The following is a 26,652-nucleotide window of genomic DNA, read 5'->3' as shown; positions in this document are numbered from 1 at the left end:
AATAATACAGGATGATTTAACAGAAAGCAGTACGGGGCAATGAAATATTAAAGCCACTCATTAAAAGGTGGGCAATGTCCGAGCTGTTAAAGATGGGAGAGAGAAGGAATGACACAGGTTTTGAGCACGAGGCGAAAAGCATCGTGGACTGCTGGCAAGTCCAGTGGATGTGAGCAGCCGGAGAGCAGCACCGTGGGCAGCGTGGCACTGGAATTGTTGGGCACACGTGGCTGCCCAGGCATCGCTGCACGCCCGAGCTCTGGCAGGCTCCCTGGGGGATGAAAGCCCTGTCAGAAAAGCCCTTGCCGCTCTGGGCCAGCGTGGCGGTGAGGGGTGATGGTGGGAAGCATCCCCCTGCCGGCACAGGCCCTCCTCGGGCAGGGGGCGGGCTGGCACCGCGCGGCAGGGTTGGTGCTGGGGGCGAGGAGCTGCAGCTGGCAGCAGGAGCTTGTCTCCGCACTTGAGCTTTAGCAGATCTCGTTCAGATGTCTGACAATACATACTCGGCTGAGTCTCATCGGGATCATGGAGGGGTACATTTGGATTCTCCCTCAGCCGTACTTGCTGTATTCTTGGGGATATGCATGCAGACAGGGAGTGTGGGTGCTGTGCTCCCTGTGCATCTGCTTGTGCAAAGGCTTTTAAAATGGGTGTCATCTGGTAAGCACCAAGAGGAGAGGGCTGGGGTGGGAGTTGTTCTTCTTTTTGTCCTACAATATCTTTCAGCACTTCGTGCTGTGTAGGTTCCTGAACATGATTTCATTGGGTAGGACGTGGCAGGAAGGACGGCCTTGTCCGAGGCACCGCTTTGATTCAACTGTGCTGCAAATTTCTTCCTGATGGACTTGAGCGTGCTTCTGATCTGCGGGGAGGTGTTTGGGCTTGTGCGGTGTCGGGCAGGCTGGTGGTGGAGGTGTACAGAAGAACCACCAAATTATTTGCTCCCCAGATCTTTGATTTTGCACCCAACAACAGTAATCGTAGGGAATTGTACTTTGCATTGATTTTCCATATATGTGGCGTGTTTTAAAGTTTGCTCTGCAGAAACACAACATTGATCTTTTTATGCAGTTAAGGATCTGGCTGCTTCCGTGCAGGCACCCAGTCATCTCTTGGTGTATTTCTTTCACCATTAATAGGACTTAGTAATTAGTGTGTAGTAAGTGGTTTAGTAAAAGCTATTTGGAGGCCATATTTTCTAGGGAGTTCTTGTGGTTTCTTGGTATCGTTACTAATGGACTGAATTTCAAATAAATTCCAGTTTGAGTAATATTCAGCGATCTGAAGTTTGTGAGCATTACTTCTGGTGTGCCGGCTCTAAGCGGCGCGTGTGTCTGCAAAGGTTTGTGCCCCGACGTCGCTTTATCAGAAAAGCGCTGAAATAAATAAATGCAGCAGTAACACTTTGCCAAACTGTGTTCCAGACAAAATCCTTTTCCCCCTTTCATTCACCTCTAATTACCGCTGAAAACCCCTCCAATAACAGCTTTTGCAAGGCTTTCGTCTCGGCGTTTGTGCAGTGCTCCGGAGCTGTTGATTGGAGGAGCACCACAATGGGGAAAAGAAAGTCAGGGCCCAACGTGTGACAGGAGTAATGGTTTGGCTTTGTACATCTGTCAGCTAATGCTTAACTAATGCAGAATTACTGTCAGGCTCCCGCCGAGCTCACTTTCCTCTCCACCTGAATGCGTAATGACTCCGTGGCCAGGAATTCAAAACAAATGCATAATGGCCGGACATTTAGGGCAAAATCAGGAGAGCAGCAGCGCCTTGCCCCGCCTGCTGGCTGGCTGCAGAGCCCCCACGCTGCCAGGCAGTCCCGGGCACCCTGTGCCCGCTGGGCACCCGTCAGTGCAGTGTGGCAGCCCCGTGTGCCACCCCCGTGCCCGTCCCCAGCTGGCAGCGCCGTGTCCCAGGGCAGTGCCGGTGCCTGGGGACCCTGCGGCTGCGGCGCTTCGCCCCGGGGAGAGCAGCAGTCCCCGGCGGGCGCCCATGGCTCAGCTCGCAAAGCCCTGTGGAAGCGTGTGGGAGGAAGCCTGCGCTCTAAACGTTTGTCATTACCAGCTAATGGGGATGCGAGTGGCTGGGGAGCGGGGTGACGGGGGGCTGCACTGCCACGGGGCTTCGCTGCAGGCAGCCCCAGGAGAGCTGATGCCGCTGGAAATGGTGAGCTGCCAGTCGGTGGGATGGGTGCGAGTCCCAGCTGATACCTCCTTGGGTGGGGGCATGTTCCTGCTCATCCATGGCCCCTCAGAGGGGCCCTGCTGGCAGGTGAAGTGCTCTCTGCTCCTCTCTGGGGCACAGAGCTGGGTAAGCTCTCGTTAGCCAGAGCCCGTCAGCCCAGGCGGTGAGGAACCGTGGTGGCTGGGAGCCGGCCGCGGTGATGGCTGGGGCTGGTGGGGTTCTGTGCAGGCTCTGTTGGGCTCGGCATGGTTGTTTGTCCGAGGCCCTTGTCACCTGCACCAAAACCATCTCAGGTGGTGTGCCCACCTGCCTCACCTCGCACCAGCGGTGTTTGGACGGCATCAACCTCCCTGCCGCAGGGAGGGAGGAGCACGAGGAGCACACACGTGCATGGAAAACGTTGGAGCGCTGCTGGCGCAGAAGGGCATCGCCTTCCTGGGGCTGTCTCGGGGCATCCGCCTGATGCAGGGGTGCTGTTTGAGGGCTGGGCCAGGATGGCTGCCGTGGGAGGGCGGCTGTGAGCTCCTGGACGCTGACCTGCTGCTGTTAGCAGTTTGTGGTTTTCTTCTTGGCCCCCCTCCCCCCCCATTTTTCAGCTAGTAGAAAGCATTCAAGAAAATATTTCTGTTGGAAGAGTTTAAATGTAACACAGTTTTTTGGTACAGCCACCAGGGAAAATACCGCCTCACGTACAAATGTGGAGTGAGGTTTTAAAAACAAATAGTGACAGAGGTGACCAGTGTTCAGTCTTTGAAATACTGCCTGAAGTGAGCATTTGGAAACAAGAACGAGCTGGGAGCACGGGGTGAAGCTGGGGCTGTGAGGGTGGGAGTTGGGGAGGGCTCAGCTTGGTGTCTGTGCACTCCTTTGCTAAGGTAATACAAACGATGAGTAATTCAAACGATTAGTTTAGTGCAGGCTCACATTTCTTGAGAGCAGACTGCAAAGCCATTTTTGAAAGTCTGTCATCCAAGAGCGTGCTGCATGCGGTGCCTGCACAGCGTGCCTTGAGGCAGCCTGCTCCGCACACCCGGCAGCGCTGCATTGCTGCAGTGGCAAGTTGCAAGGCCATGGATTTACTATGCACGCCTGGTTTGCTTCTCCCCACCGTGTCTGCTCACAGCTTGGGAAGCTCTGCTGGTGAGTGTGTCCGTAAATACCCCATGGACTGACTCAGCCCCTGGAAATAAGCGTTTTGTCACCCTGCTCCCTGCGCCTTGCCCAATGCTCCATGGCCTTGCAGCCCTTTTGCCATGTGGGGAATTTTGGGCTTCATGCATGTCCAAGGGGGGTGACCAGCCAGCTCTGGGGAGAGGTTCCCAGTACGGTTATGGTGCCACAGAGCTCCTGGCACCCGGCTACCCTAAAGCTTCAGGTCCAGAGCACCGGATCACCTGCAATGGATCGTCACCAGGGACGGGGTGTCTTAGCCCAGCTGCAGCCTTTTGGAACAGCCTGCCAGCCAGGCTGGAGCAAGTCCTTTTCAGGCATTGCCACTGGGGTAAAGCCTTTTCTGCCCAAATTCGGCCCCAGGGACAGCTGTGCCAATGCCACTGGGCTGTGTATGTGTGTCCAGCTGTGATCGGTGTGTCTGTGATGCCCGGAGCTGCTGCGGTGCTGCACCATCAGAGGGGTGAGCGGCTAGCTGGGCTGAGCTGTCTGTGCTCCAGGGGCAGGGGGGGCAGGTGCTCGGCCTCATCCAGCTGCCATGGCTGGTGGTGGATATTGGCTTCTTACTTGCAAAGCAAAGGGGAATCGATCCTCTTGGACCATGTCCTCAGAAAATCTGCTACGGCGACTTCCCAGGTTTGCACTGCTGGGTCCCCCGAAGCTGTGCTGAGCCAGGCACTGCGTGCTCAGCTCCAACGGGGCTCCTGCACCGCGTCCCTGGGCAAGGAGGCAAGGAGCGCAGGCGGTGTGCTTGCCCAGTCTGCCCGGCCACGTACTGCCTGCAGCTGTGTCTGGCTGTTCAGTGCCCTGAAGTGACTGAGGGTTGCCAGGGCTCCTCGCAGCCCCTCCACCCGTACCCCGGCAGCCACGGCTCTGCATTGTTATGTTTCTCTTGCATTTTGTCCCATCCCTTATCTTTTTTTTTTTTTTTTTTTTTTTTTTTGCATCCTCCCTTTTGAAGGGAGGCTCTCCGCAGCCCCGTTGGGGTGGTTCCAGCAGATCTAAAAAGTCAGCTGTCCCCCTCCTTGGTACAGTACCATTCGCAGAAATCAGAGCGGGAGTGCAGAGCGAGAAAGGGCAGAGACAACAAGAGCAGAAGAAAGCAGTGTGCCTGCGAGAGGGATATGAGGAGAAAAAGAGAGACTTTTCTTTGATGTATTCGTTTCCTCTTATTAGTATCCATCTAGTGGTGCTCAGGCCGAGACGGCTGACCTGTCCAAAAGTTAGTGATCCACACACAATCCACTCCCAATAGTGCCAAAGTACAGACATCACAGGACGAAAATAGCAGCAGTTGAGATGAAGGAGGAAGCCACGGGCTGCCAGATGTGAGTGGGAATAACCTAAGTTCACCCAAGTGGCAGAGGTACTGTCTTAGTTTGCAGAGAGTGAGGGAAAAACATCTTAACAACCTCATCCTCCCGCCTATCTCATGGCTCTGCTGTGTTTTCTGTGCCGTGCTGATAAAGACTGCCCGCGCTTGAAAGGGCCTGGCGGGCCCGGGGTCAGCCGCAGACAATCTCTCTAATTGCGTGGGTCTGGCTGACCTCCGCGTTGCGGGGCGAGCAGGGACCGCGGCAGACAGAGAGGACAAGGGAAAAGGCGGGGGAAACATTCCTGCCACGGTGGCAGCCGGCTTAAAACTTGCTTCGGATTGCTCCCCAGAGACGGTGCCCGCGCCGCGCTCAGCTCTGATGGAAGGAGGCGAGGAGACATTTTGCCCAGGCAGCAAGTCGATAGCTGCGCTCATAGGTATCGCCTCCTGATAATGCCTTCTGACAAACGGCTGTCAGCGCTCCACAAACTTGGCTCAAGAAGGCAGAAAATGAAAAGTTGCTGCGAGTTGTTGCTGCTGCTTCACGTAGTTGCTCGGCCTGCACCATCTCCTCTCTGGACACCCGTGTTCCTGAGGAGAAGGAGATCTAACGGGTGGGCAGCGGTAACGTGAGCCACGGGCTCTGAAAGCCATGGGAAAGAGAAGCACGGGGAGTAAGTACTCAAAACCACTGAACAGCTCTGTAGTGTATTTTTAGAGTAATTGTGGTGAGAAGTGGCAGGATGTGCCTGGTGGGTTTGTGCCTGTGCTGGCCCATGGAGCAGGCAGCTGAGAAGCAGCGTGCTGTGCCAGGAGCTGCAGCGGCAGCGTGCCCTCTCTGGCAGCGGGACCATCGTGGTGGCACGGCTGTGGCACCTCCTTGGTGGGACAGGGAGCTCCTGGAGTCAGGGAGCCCCCTGTGCTCACTACATTTCAGGAGGCTGCGATGTGCTGTAGTGTGTAAGGATGTTCCCTGTTAACTTCCCGCCCCGGCACAAGGAAAGGTAGAGCCTCCTCCATGTGCAGAGGAGCCCAGTGCCTGCAGTTGCCACTGACCCTTTCTGGTTCCTCCGGATGTCCCGCTCACTCATGGGGATCCTCACGGAAATACGGACTAGTTCCTGCAGCACAGGAGAAGCACTGCACTGCACCTTCCAGCCACAACACAGAAAACCTGCGGGCTCTGGGCTCCTCCCTGGTGATGCCGCCCTGCTGGGCCAGGCAGCGCGAGAGCCCGCACCAAGCGCAGGACGAGGAGCCTTAACGTGCTCAACTGGGCTGCTTGGCCTGGCAGCTCCAAGCGGATTATCCACTTGAAGCTCACGCAGTTGTTGGTGAACTTTGACACCAAAGGATTTGGAAAGCTTTAGGGCCAGATAAGCACAGCAGTGCGGGTGGGGAAGGGATTTCGGGAACGGCTCAGTCCATCTCCTGCTGTGAAATGGGATCAGTGCATCCAGACTGCTGGTGGTTCTCTGCTCACCTGATAGGGAAAAAAAAAAAAAAAAAAGTGTTGAGTGGCACTGGAGACAGCTTGTTCCAGGGCTTATAATTACAAAGTTCTTCCTCAAGGCCAGACTCCTATCTCCCAGTCATCAGAGCTGGGCATCCTCACCCTGGCACCATGGACCTGGAAGAGGATTAGTTTGCTCCTCTACATGAAACCCTTCACCATGATGGAAATTCTCCGTATTCACAAGGCAGCTGGCTCCAAGAAGTCTTGGAACAAGAGCCACCATCCCACCTGCCTCTGGCCAGCACAAATCAGGCCTCAGTGACCAGTGGTCCAAGGAAACCTGACTCAAAGGCTGTGTAAAGCAGCAGCTGCAGTAAGCCACCATGTTTAACCTGTACCGGCCCCGGCTGCGCTACTTTTTATGGGAGCCCATTATTTTTTGAACTTTGAAGGTTTACATAAACTTTGTCCATCTATTATCATGCGGTGCAATACCAGTTCACTGTAGCTTCTGTATTTGTGTTGTCTGACACAGCACACTTGTGACTTCCCTAATCCATATAATCACAATTTGCTGCCTGACTTGAAAGTTCTGGTGACACGGAAAGCGATTTTATTTAATACTGAGAGTCACTCACTCAGAGAGGCTTACTGGGAGAGGAGTAACCACAAACTTCTCTTTATTTGGAGTGACTGAGGGGTCGGTTTCATTGAAATATAAGCTTATCCTGAAGTTCATTTCATTTCCCTACTTGAAGAAGCATGGTGATGGCAAACTGAGGGTCGTATGCTCAGCAGGCAGCTCGCTGCAGGCTGGTGGTTGTGTGCTGAAACCAGCGGTGCTGGAGGACACCTGCAGTGGGCAGCAGCATCCTCCTGCAGCAGCACAGCTCGCCGAGGGACCCGCAGCCCCACTGGAGAGGGCATTCCCTACTTCTTTTCAGCCCAAGGTGGTGGTGTCAGGGTGCTGTGAGTCGCTGGGGCTGTGCACAAAGCAGTCTGCTCATGGACTGGTGCCCTTTTGGTGTCTGTGGGGTCTGTGCTGGTGCTGCCCTCGCTCCCGGGGCTGGTTTGTGGTGGGGGTGGAGGGTGCCAGCAGTCCATGAGAGCGACGGGCAAGCTGTTGTACTGCTACGTTTCGCTACCTATCGTTGTCATGTCACTTGTAATGCATGAATTATACCCCCATAGTGTGTAATTATATTTCTCCTCCCAGCCCTGCTCAAGGAACAGTGGAAGGATGGAGCTGTTAATATTAAAACCAGCACATCTCCCTCAAAAAAAGTTAGAGGTCACACCTTAATTCCTAGTGCGTGAGTGTGGTTAATCAGGAGATGATGGGACTAGAATGAGTATGGGGACAGAAATATCCTGCACAATTTCTTGTGGAATTTAATTAGAAAGGAAGTATTAATAGCATCTGCATGTGCAACTCTGTTTTGCCTTGCAATATGAATAGCCTTACCCAGAGACAGGCTGATGGAAAACCCACTGAACTTCTCTGTATTTCCTCTTTTTTTTTTTTTTTTTTTTTTAATAAAGGAAAATAATGAGCTGAAATCAATAATGATAGTACTTAATAGCCATAAACCCCGGCAGGAATCAGCTTCCTATCAGGCCGCCTTAGAGTTTCTCTTTTAGGTCAAGACGCGGTGCCAATCGATGAGGCCTTTTGCAAAAGTTTGTGCTCTCCTTGTCCCAGTAACGACCCTTCAGCCCTTAATTCTCCAGGGCGCACAGAGCTCCGCGGTGGGCAAGCAGCCACAGGGCCCTAGCGGAGTTACACTAAGCAGGGCTGGTGCTGGTGCTGCCTGCCAGCAGCCATGGGTTGCTCAGGCAGGGAAGGCCCCGCACAGTCCCGTCCCGTCCCGTCCCCACACGCTGCCTGCCGAGCTTCGTTTGGGTTTCCCTCTGTTCTCACTCAATACGGACTGACTTGAATATTCCTTTCATTAATTTTCTCACAAAAGAGAGAAGTTAATGCAGTCAGTATCCTACAACGTGCTTATAAGATCATAAAGCAGCCTGGTTCTTAATGAATCCAGACATGAAGGCCACAGTAATTGAGTTCGGTGTGGTTTGCAAGACGCTTGGTGCGGCTGAAACCCCTCTGCCCATGCCAGGGGTTTTCAGTCCCGGCTGCTTTGTTGCCTCCTGGCTGTGATGGGCAGGCGTGGCCCGAGGGGAGGGGACGGAGCGAGGTGGGACAGGGCGTCCCTGGGGTCAGGCACGCTGTTCCCAGCTCCACCTCGATGAGTGCTGTATCGATCTATTTGTAATTGTGTTTTCTGTTGAGCAATCCCAATGCTGAGGGAGCATAAACCAAGTAAAGTGTTGTGCTTGTCCCCATGCGTGCTCCAGCACAGCCTGCCCGCAGACCAGCCCGGGTTCCCTGGGATGCCTCTACCCAGCCGCTTTAAGTTGTCCATCTGCATCTTTGGTTCCTTATTACATTTCCAGAACCATTCCTCTCCTCCCAACAAGGAGCGACCCCGCAGCGTGTCGGTGTTTTCAGAGCCACCCCATGGGGAGCCCATCCCAGGAGCAGTACATGCCAGGCAGCGATGGGTAAGCCATGGCCACTTTGGGTAAGCCTGGGTTATGCGAGGGAGGTTTGTGCTGGCCTCCAGCTAGAGACAACCTCTGTGAGCCTTCAGGCTGTTGTGCTGTAGCCTTGTTTTCCTGACGGTTCTTCACCGTGGGCTTGCTAGTAAAACGGAGACCTTGCTTTGTGTGTGCCAGGCGTGGAAAGCTCCCTGACCACGCCTGGCAGAGACTTAAGCACCGTGTGTGTGAGCAAGGGTAATGTGGGCATGAACTTTGGAGCGTGGCCCTGCTGGGGCCGCCGTGGGCTCCGTGGTGAGCTGGCAGGCTTGGAGGTGGGGTAATGCGGGGCTGGGATCCCATCATCTGCATTGCTCCAGTGCCTGTCTCCATCCGACAGCCCCTACCTGCTCCCAGAGGCAGAGGGAGGCGGCGCTCGCTGTGTCCCCATGGAGCACACCACGGGGAGGACAACCACAGCTCGGAGGGCAAGAGAGCGCTGCCAGCTCTGCCCCGACCGCTCCTGGGTGACAAACACCGTCTGCACCTGAGGGCTGGGGCGTTCCCCTTGTCCCTGCTGCGGGCTGCACTGCGGGGAGGTGGAAGCCCGGAGGGGCCGGAGCATCCTTCCTTTGCGAAACCTTTTGTTGCAGAAGGGAGCCGGTGGCTGCGAGGCAAGCAGAGGGGAGGGCGCACGCTGCCTCTGCACAGCCGCACGGGCACAGTTGGGCACTGGGGCCGCTGCCGGGGGCTGAGGATTTCCAGCAAGTGCAAGCTCTGGGCTCGCAGAGACACTTGGGCTCCAATTATAGTGATATCTTGCTCTCAGACCAATTAAAATTTCATAATCTCTCCACCAGCCAGGGTGGACAGAGTGTTACGCCAGGTCAAGAAATATCTTCTAGCTACAGCACTTCTCCAGGAAGTTTCTGGCTCCGTGAGGAATAGCACCTGTACAGGACCTATGGAGATGGGCTGGGAAAGCACAGGACTTGCAGCTTCCTCGCAGCTGTTTTTGCAAGCTATTTTATTCTACGTTTGGGGGCAGGAAAATTAAGCTTTGAAATACGAGTTGTAGACAAGGCTGCGAGGAAGCTTAGGATCACAGCCTTAGGTGAAAATAAAGCTGTAATACATAAAGCATTAAAAAGGTGAAGTGTAATGGCAGCCTCCAAAGACTTGCGAGCAGCTGCAAGGAATCCTGCCGTATTGCTGCGATTTGGAGAGGAATTGCATGGCGCTAGGAAAGGCCTGCCTGCGAGCGGAGAAGCAGCAATGTGGCCGGGTCTGCCATGCACAACGGGCTCTGTTTTAATCAGAGGTAACGTGTTTCTGTTAATGGTGTTATTCCTTGCAGTGGGACACTTGCGAGCCCCCGAGCACTTTGCAGAGTCGGGGGAAGCCCCACAGCAGAGCTGGTGTGTGTCTGTGGTGCAGCTGTGGAGCAGGTCCTGAGGCCGGTGCGTGCCACCCCGCTGGGCACACCTCGCCAGGCAGGAGGAGGCAGCGAGCCCCTCGGTGCCGGCAGCATCCCCTCAGCTGCACTGAGCTGCAGCCCTGCTCCTGCTCCTGCTCCTGCCAGAGCCTCGTGTCGAGTGTGCCGTGCTGGGAGACGCTCCAGTCTGCGAGGGGGCATTGGGGGCATGGGGTGAGGCGAGGGAGGCTTCTCCGCACTCAGGGAGAGTTTTGGAGCAGTCCCCTCCTGCCGCCAGTGCCGGCGTGACAGCAGCAGTGCTGCTACCATCTGTTGGTGAGCTGCAGGAAGGGAGCGGCCACAGAAGGCCGTCACTGACAAGTTTGCAGGGCTGGCTACCAGCCTGTGTCAATGGCGAGAGCTCCGGGAAGGCATCAAACAGGGAACGAAGTGATGCCGTGGAGAGCTGGCTCTTGGTGCACCCCCTGCTAGCACGGGAGCGGGGAGCTGGGACAAGCACGGGGTGCTGTGCTGCTGTTGTGGGGATGCCCTTTGAGCTAGGACAAACTGCTTGGCCCGATGTCGCAGAGCTTAAATGCTAAGATGATCGCCGCAGGGGGACCAAGCCTCTGCGAATAGTGGCTTGAAGATGGCATCAGCCTGTGTTAACGTCCAGCTGCTGCTCGTGGAAACCTGCCCCTGCCCTTGCAGGTGCTGCGGGCCCTGGCAGAGGGGCACGGCTCCAGAGGGCACGGCAGCAGAGACAGCAACCAGCCTCGGGCACCGCACGGCTCAGCCCCCAGCTCCCCGCGGGGCAGGGCTCCCGCAGCTCCCAGCGGGGTGTGCTGGAAAGGTTGTGAAGCTCTTTTTGTATTTTTAATAACGAGGTGGACAATAACTCCATTTACAAGGAAATCTGCCTTTTGCAGGAGTGCCGTGTATACCTGTTTATACAACCCTCTCACAAATGGGAAATTCTTGTTCTGATTTTTTCTGGCAGGGATGTTTTGTTTTCCTGTTGGCTGATGCTGTCTGCTCGGTCTGTGGAGGATTAACCTATGCGCTGTTGCTAGGTGGCCTTGAGCAAAGAAATAACGCAGATCACACACGCCTGCATTCCTACAGTGTGTAACCCCCTTGTTCAGCAAGGTTTCTCCTTCTCTGTCCCTCTCATGTTCCGTGTTTGTGGCTGTGGATGTATGCACCAGAGGACACACATGTAATTTGCACAAGAGTAATGGACTGGGGCCCTCTGAAGGGTCAGGTTTATTTTGACTTGCAACACGGAGTAACTCACTCTTTGCCAGCCCTTTCCACGTGTGAGTTTCTGTTGGTGCCCAGGTGCCCCCACCATTTTCGGCTGTGTTTCTGCCCATCGCAAGCTCTTGTGCTCATCGGGGACACTCAGTTTGTCACTGCAGCCTGGAGGGACCCGCACCTCCTCGGGGCCACCCTGTGGTGGGACCCCACTGGGGCTGCAACATTGTCAGTGTATCCCAGCGTACATGCAGATGCTGGGACTGGGAAAGAATCAGAGGAAGAGCTTTAAAAGTGACGGCAGGGTGCACAGAACTTTGTGGTGCTGTTCCAGGTGTGCATGCCACTTGCCCCCTCTGCCCCTGGCGGGGTTAGCGTGGACGCGTGCCTCCTCTCCAGCGCCCGCGTCGGGCCCGCTCCCGCTCAGCACTTCGGCCTGCATCAGCGTGTGTTTGGCCAAAACGCCCCCGGGGCTCTTTTTCTCCTCTCGCAGCGGGTGGGACTTTCTGTAAATCAGATTGATGTAAAAATACCTGCTTCTACACGGCTCCCCTTCTTCCCCCTGCGGCTCTCCGGCCGAGGCTCCCCCGCGCAGCCATGGCGCTGTGGGTGGTGCCCTGGGCAGGGCAGGGCGGCCCTGCAGCAGGGGCAGGAGGGGCGATGCTGCTGCTGTGCCGCCAGCTGCAGGGGCAGCTTCTGCCTCCTCTTACCCCCGCCGCAGCTGTGGCTCTGGCAGCCTGCGCCCCAGCTCGGAGGGGAGGTGGCTGTGAAGAAAGGGCAGCACCTGGGGCACAGCACGGCCCCTGGGGGCTGGGGGCAGCGGGGCCGGGCCTGTTCCTGGGGCTGAGAGCGCCGTGAGGCGTGTGTCTGCTGAAAGGCAGGGCTGAAATGCAGGTGGTGCTTCTGGAGGCTCCCTGCGATGGAGCCATCTTCTGCGGCTCTTACCGGGTCCTTACCCCTTTTTTGTATTAGGAGAGGACTGTGGTCATGGCTCAAAGTAGGAAAGTGTGTGAAAAAAAGGAAACTGGCACCGCATCTGTGCAGCTCCCAAACTGCTAAGGAAGAGGCCTGAGCTCACTGGGGATTCATTTCCACGGGAGGTTGATGGGAGCTCAGTGCTGAGCTGGCCCGGCCTCACCGGGGAGCAGCAGCGCGGTGCCTGCTGCCTGTGCCAGGCACGGGGGCGCCTCGCAGAGCCCAGGTGGGATCCTCGGCGTGAGCAAAACTTCCCCAGGGCCTGGCTGGCCCGTGCGGCGCCAGGAGGAGCCAGCCCTTGCTTAGCCAGGCTCACACGGCACTCTGGAAAAGGGGGCTCGAGGAAACCTCGCATCGCTCTGCCGTTGATGGCTGGTGTGGTCCAACCCAGATGCGTGTGCCCGCGGGTCAGCTGGGCTCGTGCCAGCGCGGGCACGGAGAGCGCCCTGGCCCCGGGGGCTGGTGCCATGGGCTCCCAGCCTCGCCGGCTTTTGTTGGGAACATGCTGGGAGTGTCTGGGGGCCGCAAACCCAGAGCCCGTGTGTGCTGCTTGAATCCCCGAGCCCCTTTGTGCTCGGAGCAGGCTGTGCCTCACTCAGGGGTGAGGGGCTGCTGTGGCTGGCGTGAGTCAAGGCACTGGGTGCGCGGATGGCGCGGTGCTCCCGTCAGCGGGGCCGCTGCTCCCTGCCGCCGGCTGCCAGCCAGAGCTGCCAGCGCTGCGTGCTCCCCTCCCGCCCTCCTCTTCCCCCCGCCGTGCCGCCGCTTTCTCACAGCTCCTGCTGCTTCATTTTCCTCCCCCAGCTCCCGTTGCCATGACCCGCCGGGCCGGCAGGAATTCGTGCCCCTCCGGCTGCCCCCCGCTGCGCTGCCCCCGGAGCCCCCCCGCGCTGCCCTGGCGGGCACGAAAGCAGCAAGGCAGCGGGCTCCCATCCCGCGGCGTCTCCTCACCGGGGTGTGCTTCTCCCTCTCCAGAAGAGACGCCAGTTGGTCACGTCGTGCTGCTCCCTCACGGAGGTGGCTGACAGGCCGGAGGCTGTGCTGGGCTGGGCTGCCTTCGCCAGCCAAAGCGAGCCCTGGGGGGAGCGGGCTGGCCTTCGGGCTGGCCTCATGCAGTGCCATGCCCAGCTGTGCCGGGCCTCGCTGGTGTGCGAGGACAGCCGTGGTGGTGCCGAGCTGTGGAGCAAGGGCACAAAGCCCAGCGCCACCCCGCAGCACGGGCTGGGCCCCGCGCAGCAGCGCTGCCCTGAGCACCGCGTGGGCCCGAGCTCGGCGTCTGCCTCCGGGAAGCGCCAGGGTCTTGAGATTTCGGGGCCTCTTTGGAGGCCACAGCAAGAATTGTGAGCAGCACGGCAAGTTAAGCAAGTAGAAATAAACACAGAGCAGGTCGCTTGTTTTAAGGGGCATTATGTGTTTTGAAAACGTGCGCTGCTGCATTTAAAAATGTACTTTAGGATGTAAAGGAACGTCCCTTAAATAAATGTAAACAAACCCCACTCTCATAATATCCCCTGGCCCCTCCTGTTTTGCCCAGCTGTTATCACTGATCGCAAGAAGGGAACCCTAGTAAGAAAAGAATGAATGCTGCCAAGCACGCAATTTTAAACAGGGCACCAGCGGGGCTGATAACAGGCAAGAGTTCTGTGACCCTTCCAAAAACCCTGTAGAGGGATGAAATGGAGAGAAATCTGTAAAAATTTGGGCTGATTCTTTGGAAACTACTTGACAAATCTTACTGAATTTAACAGAGAACGAGATCTTTTCCCTGGGTTTTTGCCTTCATCTGACATCGTTCAGTAGTAAGGAGATAATTTTCTATTAATTCCTACAGAACTTTTTCACAAGGATAATAACTGCGTGTTCTCACACTGCCACCTGCTCCCCACCACAAGCTCATCGCCGTTATCACATCGGTTCAGAGGGGGGACCATAAATATCTTAATACTAAAGAACCAACTTTCTTTAAAGTGCTGCTTTCAAAACTGCCTGGGGGTCTGCCTGTGCAGCTGCGGGGTTCGTTCATCAGTAGCACCGTGCCTGCGTGTGTGATTGCAGAAAAGCAGACACAGGAAAGAAGCAAGTGGAAGCTATTAATTTTGCAGAGTAGGATTTGATTTGTGTTTCAGTTTTCTTTTCTCTGGTGCTGTGGGAAGGAGCTGCAAGAGGAGGTGACAGCAGCAGTTTGTCGGCCTGTCCCCGCGTCCCTTGGTGCAACACGAGGCTGCTCTTCGGGCCCATCTTTCCTCCACCGCAGGAGCAGAGGGGACACTGCTGGCAGGGCCGGCTCAGAGCTGGATGTGTTGTAGCGTGGGGGTGAGCATCGGCCTCGCGCCGCTGGGGTTAACCAAGGAGTTGCCCAAAGCTCCTTGGTGATGGTTTCTTTGGTAGAGATGTTCTTGGTGGCGAGAAGGGTTTTGTGCAGCGGGGCAGCCTCTCAGCTTGGTGCCTGCTTTCTGAAGAAGAAATAGCAGCATCTGACAGACTGGTGCTGGCAGGCTTAGGATCATGGTCAAAGATTGCTGGTGTTGTTTGGTTTACGAGGAAACAGAAATGGGGAGAGGTGAAGTGGATGGCCCAAGACCAGAGGAGCCAGCAGCTGGAGGCAGCCCACCACACCCCGGTGTGCGGGGGCTCCCGCCCTTCTCATGAACCCAGGGTGTGAAGTTTTTCTTTTTTTTTTTTTTTTTTTTTCCTTCAGACGAGTCCTGTGGAAGCATTGCAGACCCATGTCCAGCGGGAATGGAAGGGATCCAGAATAAGTAGATGACACAGAAATCCTTTCTCCGAGTTGTGATTAAAAGTACAGAAACATGGTATTTTTTAACAGTAAACATCATAAATTAATAAGGAACATTATGAGGCTGTAAGTTATTTTTATGGGAACATTCAGAAGGCAGATGTAGAGCCTGGAAAACCCTCAGTCCTGAAGGCGATTGTGTCATGAAGTGCGGATCCTCTGCCTGACTCCCACACCGTTTCCCGGGGCACGTAACTGGAAGAGGCTGAAATGAACGCTTTGCTCAGCGAGCGATGGAAGGGGAAAAATACCTGTCTGTGTTTGTAGGGTGCTGCATGGCCGGTATCTTTAGCACTGTTATCGGTAACGATTGTTTTCCTGGAGCTGTGCAGGAGTGTGCATGTGCGATTCCTCCACAGATGGGTATTTGGGGATATTTGAGCTAAATTCAGCACCAGCCTATGATAGTATTTTTCAGAAAGTGTCACTAACTGCGCCACTTAAGCTGTCTTGGTTTTAGACTGTCCTGTGTCTTTTTTAATAGAAGGAAAAATGATTGATAGAGGTGAGTGCCAGACACTGGTGAAAAGGAATTTGAAATCACCGCATCGTTACAAATGTCTGAGTTGTAACACCGGCACACATGGCATGCGTAATTCTGCGCTTGGGAAGATGTTTCGCAGTGTAACTTCCCCGTGGTTTTTCAGCTCTCGTGGACAACAGCTCGACCCTGTTTTACCGCAAGTTGCCAAAGCACAAAGCGGCACGCACACTGGCGCTGGGTCCTGCCCGCAGCCCCACCAGCAGCCCTTGGGGTGAAGCCTTTCCTCCCTGCGCACGTCCTCCCTCCGGAGCGCCTCTGGCTCCTGCCTCTGCCGCTCCCGGTAGCCTGAATTTCAGGCCGTGGCAGCCCTCTGCTGTGACTGAAGCGGGGATGCCAGTTATTTATTTATGTAAAACGTTCTGAGGCATTAACTCGCAAACACCATAGAAACTGGGCTGGTATTATAGTCGGGGCTTTTATTCGGGTTGTCTGATGCGCCGTGGATGCCGCCTGCCTTTGTGTGCTCCAGTCCCATGTTTACCCTGACGCTGCCTTTGTGTTCCCCATTTGACATATTTTACTGTAAATAAAGAGCGACACTGTCTTGCAGCTGTATCCACTGTGACATTTGACTCTCAGCTGAATGAGTGCATTGTGCCACGTGTTTTGGAAACATTATCTCTTTTTAAGAACTAATCCAGGCCTTTAACAGCTTCCTGCGTGTGCCTGGCTGCCTTTGCCATGGAGAGCTCAGGTGCTCGCCCACCTCGGCTCTGCCCGGCTGCCTCCTGCCCCTCGAGCCCCGCTGGGGCTAGAGATGGGTGTCCCTTCATGCTCTGCTCAATCTCTCCTGTAAACCTTCTGATCGCTGTCTGGCTTTTCTGGGGGTGTTAGGATTTTGCCACATTTCTCCTAGGTGTTGCGAGCATCTCTCATGTCTACACGTGAGACACGTTCTTTAACTCAAGGTTGATTGCCTGCTTCACAATTCCGATGATTTTTCCTGTGCTGCCTGCTTGGTCAGTGTCATTTTATGGGTTGAAAACATTCCTCTTTTTGACTTTAGAAAGTTTAAATCCTGACTGGGGCTGTGTTTCTCGAAGCAGGCTCAGCCCATTGGGTGCCTAACTCCAGGACTAAGGAAGTAAGGTCCTCCGTGAAGACCGCAGCTTTCAGGAAGTTTTTATTTCTGCTTTCACGCAACTGTGCTATTTTTATGCAAGTTGTAATTTCAAGCTAATTCTGACAGACTTTTAAAGTAATTATGCCTATATATAGAAATGTGCAAGTTTTTGCTCTCAGTCCTGAATGCCAATAACTCCATGCTGCAGAGATATTGGGGGTGCTGCCTGCATTGCCCCACTCTGTCGCCTTGCCACCAGTTTCCCATACCACTGCCGGGGCAGAGCTGCCTGAGCTGGTGTTTTCTGTCTTAAATGTAATTGCTTTGAGAAAACTTAAGCCAAAGTGCCGATATTCTGGATGCTCTCCACCAGGTGTGGGTGGAATAATGCCACGAGACACTGGCACAGTGTAAGGGCCTTCCAAAGAGAAAAGGGCAGGTTTTCGCTAGTGCTGCGGACAGCATCTTCCTGAAACTATCACCAGACTTTAGAACTCACGTGCACACACACTGTGTCCCCCTGGACTGCGTGTGAGCATGGTGGCACCTTGCTGGGCTCCGGTGGGAACTGGAGGAGGAGCTGTGTGTTGGGAAGGTGTCAGTGGCCACCGCCAGCAAACCCTGGCTTTGGACAAGTTGTGCTGAGCTCGGGGGTTCCCCACATCGCAGGAGGGGTTTCCTCTCACCAGCAGTGGTATCATATATAATATTCACCAGCAGCATCCCCAGGAGGGTTTCCCAGAGCAGAAAGTGGCATCCAAATTGCCCCAACGAGCACGGGAGTTGGCCAGAGACGGGGAAGGTACTCGGCTCTCTCCCAGAGAGAGCAGCTCTGCTTTCTGTGCTTTCATTAAACTTCCCGGAATAAAGAGGGAAGGCATCCGTGAGGAAGCAAGACTGATAGTAGGTTCAAAATGTATTTCTACTGCCCTCTTAAATTACCATATTTAAATTGAATTATTAAATGTATTTTCATTAAATTAGCACACAGGCTGGCATCATTTGCCTTCAGTGTTTTAATGAAGTCTGTGAAGCCTTCCCCTGTTATTAGTGGTTTTGGAATGTACCTGTTTGAGTGACGATACGATTTTAAGTTCTGGTGCTGGGAACGGAGCGAAGATGGGTGAGCTCTGCATTCCTCTGGGCGCCACGGCATGGTTCTGGGCTTTCTTTGCTCAAGAGCTGCTGCAGGACCACAAGGCGGGGGAAGCGAACCCGCTCCCCGTACATACGTCTGGAGGGGATGCACGCGGGACCGGCACATCCAAAAATCAGGCTGCAGACCGTTTAGGCACGTGCTGACAAACTCTGTGGGACAAAGATGTGCTTACAGAGCGGGGCCTAGAGGAAGGCTGTGTGTTCTGGGTTTGAAGATAATAGAGAGGGATGAATTAATAATTATATACACGAGTGCCATACTTAAAGATGGATTTACACTTAGGTTTTTTAAACTTCTGAACCTGCTTTCCCACTTTCTTTCTCTCTAGCTATGAACCGGCTGCTTTCAGGAGGTCCCAGCATGGACAGCAGCAGTTCCAAGGGTGCTGCGGCTTTGACGACAGACGTGAGAGTGAACTGGAACCACTTCCAGTGCAGGGGCTCGGGATGCTCCGATCAGGGCTCCTCACCTTGCCAGCAGCTGCTCCGAACCAGGTAGGGGCTCGCTCACAAATAAACCTTCTTTTTGGCCCTCTGGCAAGAGAGAAGGTGAAAAATGCTTCTGTTCATTCATTTAAAACAAAACCATACAGGCTTCTTAGCGGTTTTTTCCTTTTTAAAAAAGGAAGAAGTTGTAGAAACGCTTCATTTTAATCGGGGCATTTACTGATATTTTTAAAAAAGCATGGAGAATTTCGAGGCAGGGCTGTGGATGGCAAAGGGACTGAGGACGGTGACGGGGCTTGTGAATTACTCGCCAAGTGGAACGTGTACAACTAAGGTTGAAATCCCCTCTTTGCCTGATTGCACAGGGATTTGAATGTGGGTCTCTGAACTCCTCCGAGAGTGCCCAACTGCCGGCACATTCTGGATGAGAATCTGTCCTGCTGAAGCTGTTCTGCTTTGTAAGAATAATTAAATATTCATTGGGCCAGTGAGAGAACAGAAACAATCTGATAGCCTGGGGAGTAAGGCTCTCCAATAAGACGAGGAAACAGAAGTAATTCAGTTCCTGATCCAACTCAGATGCTGTACGGATATGAATCCAGGGTCACGTTGACCAAATTTGCCAACGATTCTGGTTGTTGGTTTTTTTTTTTCAGGATACAAATATCATCACATTTTTTTTCCCCGTCAGCTCTGGTTATGTCTTTATAGAGACGGGTACCACACCAGCTTTTGTAATGCTGGGTTTCTGCTGACGAGACTTATCCCCATTTTGTATCGGTGTCAGAACTGGGGCCACAGGCTCTTTTAAAATCCTTCTTTCTCCTGGGTTAGCCTTCCTGACCCCAGAATTGGGTGATGCTTAGTGCAGTGATGCAGAGGAAGTGTATCTTAATTAGAGTGGTGTTACAGGAAACATTCGTTACTGTACGTCCAGTCCGTGATGGTAAAGCGGAGTGATGCTGTAGGAAGGAACTGGAGACCTTGATTATAACAATAAACCCAACAGTTTCTGACAGACCTTAAGAAAGTAGAAAGTCACCCCTGCACATCCATCGAAATTTGACGCTGTGCTAACAGACGTCTTCACACTTACATTCTGAATCTGCTGGATCACACGACAAGCCCACTCCGGAATGATTTGGGTTTCTTTCGGTGTGGGGCGAAAAAAAAAAAAAAATGAAAAAGAAAAAAGAAAAACAGAGCCAAAGGGAGCCCCGAACCCACACACAGCCCCCCGGCAGACGCTTTCCCAGCGCCAGGCCTACGGGGGCCAGGCTGCAGCCCCGGCACCCCCAGCCCGCTGTCCCCGCGCCGCGGGGCTGCCCCCCCCGGGGCCGCGCTGAGCGCCCGGCGGGCCGAGAGCCGGGGCAGGGCGGCACCTCCCGGGGAGCCCGGCCGCAGCCCCGCCGCCCCGCAGCCCCGCCGCCGGCCGCCTTCCCCGCGGCCCCCCGGCCCCCAGCGGCCCCTCCGCGGGCGCGGAGCGTGGGCAGGGCCCCTCCGGCTCCCCTCCGGCTCCCCCGGCAAACTTGGCCCGGCGCGGCCCGGCCCGGCCCCGGCAGCGGCCGCGGGCGGAGCCCCCCCCCCCCCCCCGCCCCGCGGCTCCCGCAGCTGCCCCGGCCCCGCGCGGCTCCGCGGGCGGCGGCGGCGCCGAGTCCGGTCCGCGCTGGCGGCGGGTCCTGGTTTTGCGGGCGGCCGCTGTATTTCCCGGGCCGTCCATGGCTCGGTGCTGTTGGCTCTCTCTCCGTCTGATCGGCGCAGGCTGCGCGGGGCTCCCTACGGGATCAGAGCGCTCCCCCGCCGGGACTCCACTCCTCACATCCTCCTGCTGGGACTCAGCTACATTTCCAGCCAAGCCTGGCTTTATTATGTGTGTCTGCACTGCAGCCCCAGCAGCAAGATCGGGAGGAGGAAAAGGAGCCAGGACAAAGAAAAGAGAGGGAGGCTGGCGAGAGCTAAAGAAAATAAAAACCCAGGGCAGCAGCGGCAGCGGCGATGAAGGCAGGAGCGGTGCCGCCTCGCAGCGGATGACCCATGGAGGCAGCTAGCGGGCCCGGCCTCCATGCCAAGCGGCGCCCGGCCCGGGCCGCCAAGTGCGTGCGCGCAGGGGAAGGCGGCGGCGAGCGCGGCCGGCGGCCGGGAGCCCCCCCAGCCCCTCGGCGGGCACCGCGCCGGGCAGCGCGGCCCCAGTAGAGGACGCGGCGAGGGAGAGCGAGAGGGAGAGCGAGAGCGAGAGGAGCGCAGCCCGCGGGCACGGCCGGCAGCCGAGGGGGGGAGCCGAGCGCGGCCGCGGGGAGGATTTAGGAAAATCGCCGCCGGGGCGCACCCCCGGAGCGCCTCGCATTGTCGGGGCCGTCGCCGGGCTTATTTTTAGCCGCCGATTCTCCCCGCGCCCACCCTCACCGCCCCCCCCCCCCCCCCCCCCTCCGCAGCCCCGCACGGCTTTTTTGTATTATTCTGAAAGTGCGAGCCGGACTGAGAGCCGCAGGGCGCCTGCAAACTTTAAAGAGAACAAAAAGGCGGGTGGGGGCGCGGAGGGGCTCGGCATTATTTGCACATCGAAGGGGAGGAAAGGAAAAAAAGGAAAAAAAAAAAAAAAAAAGAAAGAAATTGCAACTGTTGCGCCTGTGATTTTTTTTTTTTTTTTTTTTTCCCCCGGGGGGAGAACCTCTAGGTGCCCGAGGGGGTGGAAAGAGCAGCTGAACTTGCCGCATTGCAACAGGCGAAAGGAGCGGGGGATCCCACTGAGCGGTCCCGCTGCCGCCGCCGCGCCCGGCGGAGCTCGGCGAAAGTTTGGAGGGGCGCGAGGCAGGGCCAGGGCAGGGCAGGCAGGGGCCGGAGCAGGACGCGGCGGCCGGGAGGACGAGCCAGCGGCGCCCGGACATGTCCAGGAGGAAGCAAGCCAAGCCCCGCTCGGTGAAAGGTAAGCGCCCGGCCCCGCACCGCACCGCCCCGCACCGCGCCCGGCCCCGGGCAGCCGCCGCCGCCGCCGCTCCAGCCTCCGCGGCGCGGCCAATCAGGGCCGGGGCCCGGCTTGGCGGGGATTGCGAATCCCCCCCCGCCCCGGGGCCCGGCCGGCCGGGAGGGGAGCGGCGGGGAGGGGGCCGCCGCCCGCCCGCCTCCATCTTGGGGGCTCCGCGCCCCGCGCCGGGGGCGGGCCGGGCGGCGCCCGGAGGGGCAGCGGCCGCGGCGCCCTCGCGTAATGGCGGCCCCCGGCCCCGCCAGGGAGGGGAGGCAGCGCCGCGGGGGCGGGGGGCTGCGGGAGGCCGGGGGCGGGGTGGCGGGGACGGGGATGGGGACGGGGACGGGGACCGGGAGCGGGAGCCCCGCGGCGCCGCCCGCCGAGGGAAAAGTTTGGCGGCGGTGCCCGGCGCGGGGGCGGGGGGCGAAGGGCGAAGCCCGGCGGCCGCAGCCCCGCGGAGCCGCCCGGGACTGCGGGAACAATGGCCGGGCCCGGCGCGGGGCGCTGCGGGGAGGCCGCTCCGGGGCCCCGCGGCTTTGTCCGCCCTCGGGGCTTTGTTGCGGAGGCACAAAGGGGCCGCGGTGCCCGCCTGGAAGGCAGAGCCCGGGAGCGGCTCGTGATGGAAGAACTCGCGCCTGGACCAAACGAGCGCCGGGCTGGCGCCGAGACCCCTCAGTGCGGGGCCATTTTCTGTGCTCACCGGGTACCCGCGGGTAGCACGTCGCGGGGAAGCAGGCTTCAGATGTGTGCGAAGTTCCCGTGAAGCCGGCCCTTGGCCGGCACGCAGCAAGCTCAACTCGCTGCCCCCGACCCGGCGTCGCCCTCAGCCCTGCGCCGAGCGGCAGCCGCCTGGCCTGGCGGTGCGGGGCCCCCACACAGCAGGGAAGGAGAAAGGGCAGAGCCGGAGCGATTTCCAGGAGATGCGCTGAAATAACGGGGCTGGAAACGAGGAGGCTCAAGGCTTGCAGGTTGCCAGCGGCCGCCCAGGCCTCGGGTCACGACTTCCCTGGGCACGGGATCGCCCCGAGCCCGCAGGCCCCTGCAGCCTGGGGTGTCTGCGCCTCAGTGTCACGCCTAACGCTCGGGACGCGGCCGTACGTCAGTGAGACCGTACGCACGCTGCAAGCCCGGTTAATAAACGCTGGCACCTCGTTACATAACGGTATCCGATATTTACGTTTATTCGTTTGTTTTCTACCTCGTTACTTTTCAGGCAGCGATCTCTCTCCCAGGCTATTGATGCTGTATAACGAAAATTTATCCCTAACTCTGAGATAGAGCAGGCCGCTATTTACAGGAGCGTTTTTAGGAATTGAAGCAGGTAACTTAGTGGCAAGTCACAGCCAAGAAACGTTTTCCATGCGATGCAGAAATATCTAGAATGTCTTTGCAACAGGGAGCTGGGTGAAGCCCGGTTCTCAGAGATTCTAAATATTCTTCTAGTCTCTAGGCACAAAAAACGTGTTTTCAGCTTCAGTGTAAACTGGCTGTAAATTACAGGTCTTAGCGTGAACTGACTAATAGGGAATCTAAGGAAGGGGCTGAATGCGGGTGAAATTTTCAATAATAGGAGGCAACTCATATATATGTATACAGGATATAGAATTTCTTCCTTTTCTTATGCCCATACGTATCTTTTGCTTTTAAGAAGTCCATCATATACATTTTGTGGTCTAGGGAGCTGGCAACCCAGTAGATTGCCACAGTACACGTTTCCATGGAAATAATTGAGATGTAATAAATAAAGGCACTCTGAGGTCACAGGTTTCCCAATTCAACTGAGAAGAAAACAGGCATAAATTATGTGGATATATGTGTAGCATTTAGGACTTCAAACAATTTGCCGGTTTTCTCTTTTCTGTATATTTATTTCACTTTGTATAGTAACCTTGGTATTTATTAACCACTAGTGAGATTTGCGCATCCTTTTTCATTCAGAAAGATTACATACTGAAATAGAGCCGGTGTGTGCCTGTGATGAAAGGGATGATTCTGCATGCAAAAGGCAAGTTGCCTGCGCATTAACTGTGAGTGATGCTGCCTTTGACATTAAAGAAGCAACCGACTCTGACGGAAGTATCAAATGCTGACAACTCTTTAGATCCACGTAATTTAAAATTAAGCAATTGTAACCCAGAACTGGATGGCAGCAAACCTGCGGGTCCTGTGGCCCCACGGTCTGTGTGATGAGGCATCTGGTTCCGCCTCGCAGAAAGTTGCAGTAATTACTGCAGCTGTAACTCCAGCAGTAGCCGTGGAATTTCCCCTGGTGCGGATTCATCACTTGCAGCACAACACACTGCTGCTTTGGTTTAACCATCGGTTTGGCTGTGCAGGCCCCCAGGCACTCAGCCGTGGAGCTGATGGCTGGGGACAGGGCTCTCCTTGGCTCCGAGAAGGTTGCTGTGGGTCAGGCAGGGCAGAAGAGAAGTAGGAGGGACCGAGCCTTTGTTGGCTGGCAGCATAAACCATTCGGGGACAACGTGGTGGCGGTGGTTTTGGAGTCACGCACTTGCCTGTTCTGAAGCTGTCCTTCACATCATAGCTGGGCCCATCGAAGTGCTTTTCCTCAACGCAGGACCTTCCTTTGCCCTGTTGCCCATAGTCCGATCTGCTGGTGGCTTTGCCAGAGCTCTGCAAGGAGAGCTGTACGCTCCTTAGTGCTGCTAAAGCCCCAAGGTTTGCACCCCAGACCATCATGGAGCGGAGAACATCCCAGCAGTTCCCTGCGCCCTGCTACGAGCGGTCCCGGCCACATCCAAGCGGGCACCCTCAGAGGTTTGCTGCGGGCCACCAGCTCTGGGGAGGGCTGTGTGCCGCGTTCGCCATGGGGCTGGCACAGGGCAGGTGTTGCTGGTGCCTGTTGATGAGCTGTAGCTGTGCCTTGCAGCCCGCCGCCTCTGGAAGCAATCCTGCGGAAGCGCGGCTGCGAAACACGCAGGTCTGGTAGCGGAGCCGTAGGTTTCAGGTCCCACATCATGCAGTCGAGGAATGGCTTGGAGGCAGTTTGTGGGGACTGGGCTGGCGGTGGCACAAGGTTTCCAGCATCAGATGCACGTTGCTTGCTGAATTTGACAGTTCTGCAAATTGCTGTCAGGTTGCGCGGGTGTTTTGTGCATAAACGTGCTAGTCAGTAATCAAACTGTTTTGCAAAAGAATGCACTAATTAAGTCTAGATTTGTTATCCTACTTGAAGTTGCAGAATTGCTGTCATATTTTTTCGCTTTCAGTTGGCAAAAATGCTGATAGAAACTTTTGATTCACACCCTACCTGCCTCATTTGTGTCAGTCAAGGGGAAAAAAAAAAGGGGGTTGTTCACTACTTCGTTATCTGCAAAGTAAATAAAAATACTTCAGCCATTTGCTGAGTTCCAATTAGTTGATTGCTATGAATGATCTTCTTTAAAGGAATGCTGTTTTACCTATCTGCTCATACAAAGGTTTGATTTTTAATGTCTTGTGAAAAGGATTCTCTTTGTCTTGATTGATGTCAAGAATAAAAGCGTGATGGTAATATCCCTTTGAAAGCTATTGTATTGTCAGCTCTGGCTGACAGCAGGAGGCCCTCCTAGTGCTATAGATTAGCGCTGTGAAAACACTGACATTTTCTTTGTTATATTGCTGTTGTTCTGCTTGCAAAGTCAATTATACAATGTCGGAGCTCAGTTACAGAGTTGACTGTGGAAGTAACAATGTCTTTCATACTTGTCTTAAAGATATAATTTTCTTTTTTTCCCAGTTGATAGAGAAGAACCTGCAGGTACTGGAACAGTACATTCTACAAATTAAATTTTGACAAGTATAATCATAATTGCCAAATACAAGAGACTTGTGCGATTATCCTTTAATTTTACAGTTCATTCAAGTTTCGGTGGAATTTTATTGATACAGTGAAAGCAGCAGCTAAAATTGATAAAACTCATATCAAATAAGATTACACTCTTGATTGTTCTTTATCAAGTGTAGCTTTTGGGGGATTAGGAATAATTGGAGATGTTGGTGTTTCGTCGTGGGGCTGGTGCCATGAGAACGTTTGAATCCATGCAGTACAGCGAGCATTGCCTTTGGGGATTAGCCTGCAGTTTTTAATTTTTGAACGTGTATTTTGATACAAGCCTAGCAGCGTTCTCCCCTGAACTCCACAAGTCCCATTTTCCTTCCTCTTTCTCCCTCCGGTATGGTTTCCTGGACAGGATCTGTGTGGTATTTAACTGGTTTTGCTGATTGAAACTCATGCCTGTGTGCAAACACCTTTTAATTGTGGTCTGTTCCCATTGGTCCTGGCAAGCATAACTAATAAATGTGGCCAAAAATTGAAAAGGGTGGAAAAGGCAACGCGAAGGGTTTAAATACAAACGGAGAGAAAATAGAATTCCCACGTTTTTAGTGATGCTGCCTCTAATGCCATTGATGAAAAGCAAATACCAAGCAGCAGCAGTGACTCTCAGAGAACGTGTCTTTTTTTTTTTTTTTTTCTTCAAAAGTATCCGTGTAAAATCAGTGCAAGCTACAGAACATCATTCATTACTGAATTGCTTCAGATGACACATGCAAAAAAAATAATCAGAGAGCTCTTGTTAGGATGTTAATTGTAGGATTTCTAAATTACTATTATAAACTAATAGAGTAACAAAAGATTCCACAGTTACCAGTAATTTGTCAGGATTTATTTTGTTTTTCTTCAATAATTGAAAATTAATGTCTTGAAGTGAAAGCAGATGTTCATGCCATCCTCTGAATTGGATATAAAAATGATGTTTTGGAGATGCATTAAGCTTGCGTAAACACAAATTGTCTTATCATAGATGGGGCTTTGGCTTGGTTTTATCTATTGTTTGGTGCCAAATTAACTTTTATGTTAAACCTGGATAAGTGCTTTCAGCCAGGCTGAATGAACTAAGCCACTAAGCTATGAGCTTGGGGTGGCACCCATTGCTCGGTTGTTAGAATAAACATTTTAAACACCCTCCCCCTCACCTGCTGGCTCTGTGAATGGCGATGCTTTCTCATGCTGTAGAATTAATATTTATTTCAGTTTTGATAAATGTGCTCTTAATTTTATTCAGTTATTTTTTACTGAACTTGTTCATCTTTATCCTCCCCCCCCCCCCCCCCCCCCAATCTGGGGAATCAACGTTTTCAATCATGACAACATTTGGAAAATGCAACACACACTGTGCTCTTTTTGTTTGCTTGTTTGTTTGAGGTAATCTCTTGGTCTCATTTGTTAGCCTGCAATCTGCAAAAGATAGTATTTTTTTTTCTTGTATTTTAATATTCTCCTAAAAGATTATTAATTACCCACAGTAATTGAACTGTCTTATAAAAGTGCCTACACCAACCCCTCATCACTCCATCAGTATTCTCCT

The 26,652-nt window shown here is 54.6% G+C and overlaps 1 protein-coding gene across 3 annotated transcripts in view; it reads left to right on the top strand.

Moving 5' to 3' along the window:
• Positions 1-20,991: 20,991 nt before the first annotated feature.
• Positions 20,992-26,652, top strand: part of ZNF423 (zinc finger protein 423) — a 208,795-nt gene continuing 203,134 nt past the window's right edge. For all 3 annotated transcript variants that reach the window (XM_032195621.1, XM_032195622.1, XM_032195620.1), the window contains exon 1: positions 20,992-21,244. In XM_032195621.1, coding sequence (XP_032051512.1) covers positions 21,205-21,244 — 40 coding nt within the window. In that variant the 5' untranslated portion in view covers positions 20,992-21,204. The remainder of the gene's footprint in view (positions 21,245-26,652) is intronic.

This window comes from Aythya fuligula, chromosome 12 (assembly GCF_009819795.1).
Source record: "Aythya fuligula isolate bAytFul2 chromosome 12, bAytFul2.pri, whole genome shotgun sequence".
Taxonomy (NCBI): Eukaryota; Metazoa; Chordata; class Aves; order Anseriformes; family Anatidae; genus Aythya; species Aythya fuligula.
The sequence above is the reverse complement of the archived record's forward strand: the minus strand, read 5'-3'. Positions and strand labels throughout refer to the sequence as shown.